General features: G+C 40.0%; 1 protein-coding gene and 1 long non-coding RNA gene across 2 annotated transcripts; one reads left to right on the forward strand and one right to left on the reverse strand.

Annotated features, from left to right (window-relative positions):
- LOC107617953 (PHD finger protein At1g33420) lies at window positions 1,415-6,347 on the reverse strand. The gene is made up of 5 exons (XM_016319855.2): window positions 5,398-6,347; window positions 4,424-4,550; window positions 3,847-4,062; window positions 2,828-3,448; window positions 1,415-2,523 (listed from the first exon to the last, which is right to left on the reverse strand). The coding sequence occupies exons 1-5, from the start codon at window positions 5,741-5,743 to the stop codon at window positions 1,683-1,685; spliced, it is 2,151 nt and encodes a 716-aa protein (XP_016175341.1). The 5' UTR covers window positions 5,744-6,347; the 3' UTR covers window positions 1,415-1,682.
- LOC107617955 lies at window positions 4,731-5,890 on the forward strand. The gene is made up of 2 exons (XR_001615109.2): window positions 4,731-5,087; window positions 5,229-5,890. It is a non-coding gene; the product is annotated as an uncharacterized LOC107617955 (long non-coding RNA).

Here is a 6,364-nt window from a genome sequence, read left to right on the forward strand (position 1 = left end):
GACTCTGGATAAAGCTTTTACTTGGAGAACAAGTAAAAAAATAACAATTAAATTTAATTTTATCACTCCATCAAAATCAACAAGTATACCCTCTCTCTCTCTATACGGATATTTGCTTCCATCCCTTGCTAAATACTAAGTTACTAAGTAGGAACAAGAGAAAGAATTAGAAAGAAAAAGAGAAGAAGGTAGCCAGAATCATAAATTATGCTAGTATTATTCATACCAAAAAACCTAAGGCAAGATAATTACTTAGTAATTATCTTTCCAAGAATAATTTTAACCACTTATTCTTATTTATTTCTTTCATGAATAAATCTCAACCATCCATTATTTTATCATACAGTAAGATTCTCTATAACCATCCATTATTTTATCATACAGTAACAATTTTCCACCCTTCTCCCTCTCCATGACTAAAATTCTCTATCATTTTAGCACTTTCATTAGTTGAATTTTAACCTTAGCTAATTAACCAAGGTTAACAAGAGATAAGTATGACTAGCCAAGGATTTGGCACATTAACTTCAATCTCATCTCTTCCATCCTTGTTCCCAACGAGCTATATGCTCTCTTTTTCCACCACTTCTTTTACTTTTATATCATAATCACATTTAGTAACTTACTAAGGAAAAGAAAAAAGAAAATAGCGAGGAAAAGGGAGAGAAGGCCAAAAAGCCTTGAGAGAAGAAAAAGAGAGTGCACTTAGCTTTGCTTCATATAAATTTCCATCACAAACTCCATAAGCATTTCACCATTTCTTCAAGAACCAAAAATCCTAGTTCATCCTTCTGCGTTTTTTTTTATTCTCCATCTAAAATTCAGCAAAGTGAAGGAAAACTTCTAATTCATCTCCTTTCGATTCGGTTTTGGTAGCTTTTTTTAAAAGGATATGTTATTCTCTTTCTTGTTTAGCAAGCCATCCTTAAGAGCCATAAGAAGCACGCACAATGAGCCTCAAATTTAAGCTCAATAGGATGCAAATCATTCCCCTTTTCTTCCTCTATGCCTTGGCCATAATGCCCAAATTTCATTTAGAAGATCGATTAATCATGTATGAGTTGAACTTCGACGTTGATGTTCTACATAATGAGTTCACTACAAACTTGCCAAAGATGAATATAGATCAAAGAAGAGCAATCGATGTGATTATAAGTGTCGTCAATGGCAATCATAGAGGGTTTTTTTTTCTATGGCTGTAGTGGAATTAGAAAAATGTATCTATACAACACTCTCTCAGGCCTAATACCTTTCAAACCTTTTCAGGGTTTAGCAAGACCGTTACAAAATTGTTGAAACTTATCTTACCACCAAATAATTCAATTCAGTCACGGTTGGTGCTATACAAAACCATCTCAGACCCCACAGATGCAAGCTAGTACCAAGTACCAACCACAGTCCCAATGCCTTAATCTTAGATGTTAAATTCTAGTGGGTTTTTTTTAATATTTTTCTTGCTACACACAAGTTTATGTCAGTCATCATATATACAAAAAAAGAGGGTAGAACTTGAAATACCAACAAGACATGCTCTGTTACCTGATGCCATCCCTAAGTTTTCTTTTTTGGTCTCGCCATCCCTAACTTTAACACCTAATCTGTGTTATGTACATGTTCTTTCAGGCCCAGGCCCAAAAAACACAAAACAGAAACAAAGTTTGTTTTATACACATCTATTGATCTTAACGAACATCAGAAGGCATTGGCAAGCCATTTCCAAAGCAGCTACCACTAGCACTAACGTTGGTCACTGTCACCTCTTTGCAGTGCCCAAGAGACTTGGGATTTTGGTCAGAGTTTTGACATTTTGGGCAAACGAATCGCGCTGGAACGGGATCAATGTCGCGGATGTTAGAACACCTAGTATGCCGCCAAACTCCACATACGTCACAAGCTAGCATTCTCTCCCCATCATCATCCTTCGCCCCACAATTGCAATCTACGGTCCACCTCTCGAGTCCTCGTTCCATTCGGAACTTGCTCAGCCCATTCTTCGCCATGCATCTTCCACGGACACAAACCGTGGCGAGTTCTTCTGATCCTAATAAGTGCTTGACCTGGGTGGGATCTTCAACACCGCTATAGCCAAGTAGCTCATCAACTTGAAATCTTCTGAACATCAGATATACATCTTGGAAAGCATTTGCTGCTTCGATCTTAACATCAGAGACAGTGGCATCTGCAGGCAGCACAATCAGTTCCGGTGGAGTTTTGGCTGCAGGATCTTCAGCTTCATCCACCAGTTCAACCCGACATGATATTCGTATTTTCTGTAGGTCTGACATTGGGGGCATCCCAGGAGTGTAGTCTTTCACAAACTGCTTGCAATCAAGAAGCTTCTGAGCTGAACTCATTGCAAGAACCCTTGTCCCTTCGGGGGCATAATTTACCATCATCTGAGGGTGAAGCAAAGCCTCATATAAATATCTCAAACACTGTAGGAGATTCTCTTTGGATGGATACTTTGAACCAGAAGAGTTGTTTGCAATAATTCCAAAGGAGGAGCCATTTGCAGCCTCAAGTCTAGCAAAAAGAAGCACATACATAGGTATCAGAACCAATTCAAGTCAGATAAAAACAATACCATGCAAAGGACCAAGAGAAACCAAGAGAGAATCTTCCGAGTATAACTAATCAATAGAATCTATATTTTGAGAAAAACATCAGTATTTCAAGGCTAAGCATCAATAATAATCAATAATAAATTAATAGTGGTTTAAATTTATTGAAACTGACTTTCTAAGCTTATGTGTATGGCCTTCTAAGCAGCAAAATTAGAAAACACAGAATTGTAAATACCCCTACGAAAATCATATAGAAGCCTAACCTGTATTCAAAAGTTCCAGTTTGAGGGTTGCATCGGGCATTAACAACCATTCCACCATAGACCACTTTTCCTCCCAGTCCTCCAAGGCAATAATCAAGAAGCTCTGTAGAGGCCAACTTGCAGACTGCACCCCTAAGAGCTCGAGCGCTCACCCAATTGGACCCAGACACTGCACGCAACACCTTGAGCATGGCTTCCTCCACACGTTCAATATCCTTCTTCTCCCAAGACCATAACAGTCCAGAATCGTTAACACGGCGCTTCTTGCAGGCCACGTCATCAACCTTTGTTGCAGTGTCGCGAGCATCATGAATCAAACCCATCAAAAAACAAAAGAGGTCCCTTACATTTACAAGCTCATGGTCTGACAAAGATTGAAAGTATGAAATCATGCCCTGGACACGAGAGAGGGAAGAATTTTGTCCTTGGCACAGGTAGGTAGACAAGGGCAAATTGGATAGGCTGTCAACCGCAGTCTTGTATGCTTCATGCGTGAGACAATAGCTACCAGAACCGAATTGATAACCCCAGTCACCATACCAGGGATGTCCCTTCATGATTGTATGGAGTAGGCGGTACTCTAACCCATATTTCTTTGAAACATCCATCACGCTAACTTTTCTGTTCATGTAGAAAAGAAACTTCAGGGTTAAACACTCAGCTATATCCATATAAACACTTATATGTAACACAAAGGTATATGCATGCAAATACTTTTACGCATGACAAAGGTATACTATTCACCCATGCCAACTTTCACGAAGGATAAGCTATTTCTAGATGCCCAAAAGAGAGCAAGATAACGTGGTAATTTTAAAATCGGTGTATTCTTATGTAGCATCAAGTTTAATTTAAACAATCATTACTTCTTTATCATTTTTCTCAACTCGATGCCATGTTAATGAAAGAAGTTTCACGGGCGAGACTAGTAGAAAACCGAAATTGTAAGTATTCCAGGACCCAACCTTCGTCAAAAAAAAAACAAGTGCTAAACACTAATCAGAATTAAGAATCGTAACCTGACTCCAAGTGTCTTGCATAGGCGATCCCAGAAGTCCATGATATGGCAACCAGAAAGATATCTAGATCCACCTTCTCTGCCATTAACGCGTAGAAGGTGCCCATAACCATTGGCATGGACTACACCATGTAAGAGATGTGTCGTATTCTCTAACTGGTGGTACACCCAGTCCTCCACATCATCAGTGGTAGTCGCATGGTTGCATGACTTACACCTGAAGATGAATTATAAAAAAAAAAGGGCAAAATGTCACAACATAAGCCAGAGCCATTCATATGAGTTTGGAGGGTTTTATCCCCTGAAACCGTTCACATGATGTATAGAACATTCTCTCACTGCACTATATTTTAGAATCCAGAAACATGGTTTGGCATGGCACGGTTAAACCGAGAAATTCACAATTCATATATAGCACTGCCTCATTCCACTAACTCATCTGATTCTAAGGTATTTATCCCTCCGACAGGTAGTTGAACAGAGAAACAAAGTTCACATGACAATATTTCCATGAAACACACTAGAAGGGGAAAAAATTAGGGGGAAAAGACACTTATTACGTGGAAGGGATTACTCACTTGGATTCTGACAAGTGCAGGATATCTCCACAGCACATACATGGTTTATGGTACCCACCAATGGAGCTTCCATCAGCTTTGATTATAAAATGGTAACGTTTCCCGCACACTGGATGGCCGCTCCAACCTAAACATCAAACATATGTGTTTTTGAAATTTCCATCACAAAAATTCCGCTATCAAACTTGTTCAATTCTTTATTGTTACATATATTGTTATCCAATCATATTGGTAAATTATCAAAAAATAGTTTAATTATGATGTTAATTATGTCGAACAATAAACGTATTAAAAAGTAATAATTAAAACAACGACAGCACAAACAAAAGCCACTGAAATGTCGCAACAAGACCAAAAACTAAAAAAAGTCCTCATTTAAACCAGGAAAAAAAATACGTGGCACCTCTTCACCCTCCCACCTAGTCACCTATTACCTACCCAACCAAGATGGGCCCCATTCCCACCCAATACCCCCCGGGTACTTGCAATTTCTTTTTCTCTTAGCACCTCGAATATATCTGCATTTTATCGTTATTTCATCCGCCACAAATTTAAGCTACTCTCCGTTTTACCGGATTAATTATCTGTCATTCTCATTCTAATGATTTAATAACTGACTATGATTATCCCCTTCTCATTAGATAACCCTGCGACCCTATCCATGGTACTGTTATGCTTATGATTTTTTTTATTATGATTAAGAGTATAATTGATATAAAAATTTCATATCGCGAAACATCATGATAACTTCAGGCTAACTAACCAGGTTCTCTTTTTTATTCATTTTTATTTTATTTTTATAAAGTTGCAGGTTTCCTCCTACAAGATACAGAGGTCAGTACTGGGCATAATAGGTGTGATCTGAAACCGGCAACCGGAGAAAAACCGGTAAAAATAAACAAAAACAACGATGAAACCAAAGCGACTCAAAAAAGGAAACCGAACCGAGTCGGTTAACTGGCGAGTCAACTCACCGAAAACTCGGCACTGGTCGCAGTACACAGATCTGGATCTGGCAACATCCTCCTCCACGATGTCGAGGCACACCGCCGCCGCACCACCGGACTCCGCACCCCCTTCGCCGGCGACGTCGCCAACACGGAAGAGGATCTGCCATGTCAGCAGATGAGGGAAGAGCGCGGAAGGCGGCGGGAGAAGCGCGTGCTTCGTAAGGAAGGATCGGACGGCAGATCTGAAGGGAGCGCCGGCGAAGCCCTCGTGGGCGGCGAGTGATGGGGAGGGGAACGAGAGAAAGTCGTAGAAATCAGCCGTGACTCTCCTCTTCATGCGCTTCAGAGGCTTCCCTCCACTAACGACCATGATCGAGGAGGAAGAGACGGTGGCTGGCGCGTGGTCCAGTGTGTGCGGCGCGTGGGGCGAGATCTCGTCGGGGAAAGGCCAAAATATTGTAGATCTGGATGTGTAGGTGAAAGAAATGGACGGCAGAGAGTGGTGGAGGAAATGAAAATCAACAAAGGAGAGAGATAGAGAAAGAGAGAGAAAGGGTAAAAGAGGAGGGAACGATCGTTTTTTTGTTTAGTTAGTGCGTGATGTATTGTTTGTGTGTGATTTTTTTGCGTCTGAAAGATTAGATTTGATGGCGGCCGTTGGATTTATCTGTGATCAAAATTTTTCCGAATTGTATATGTAAGGAAATGTAATAAAATAGATTTAATGTTGTGGAATGGGCGAGAGAGAAGAGAGAAGAGAGAAGAGAGAAGGGAGAAATGGGAATTTTGAATTTTTTTTATTTTTTCTCTTTATGGGAATTAGCGAGAAAGTAGTGCGTGTTTGGGAAAATGAAAGAGAGGGAACGTGGAATCGAAATCTTAGGCGTTAAGCGAGTTTACCGCCTTGAGAGGTCATGCAAATTAGACCAAGCTTTTTGACTCGCACGTTAAGACCAAGTTTGTTCTTATTAGGTGTTAAAGATTATTATTA

Source organism: Arachis ipaensis, chromosome B09 (assembly GCF_000816755.2).
Source record: "Arachis ipaensis cultivar K30076 chromosome B09, Araip1.1, whole genome shotgun sequence".
Lineage (NCBI taxonomy): Eukaryota > Viridiplantae > Streptophyta > Magnoliopsida > Fabales > Fabaceae > Arachis > Arachis ipaensis.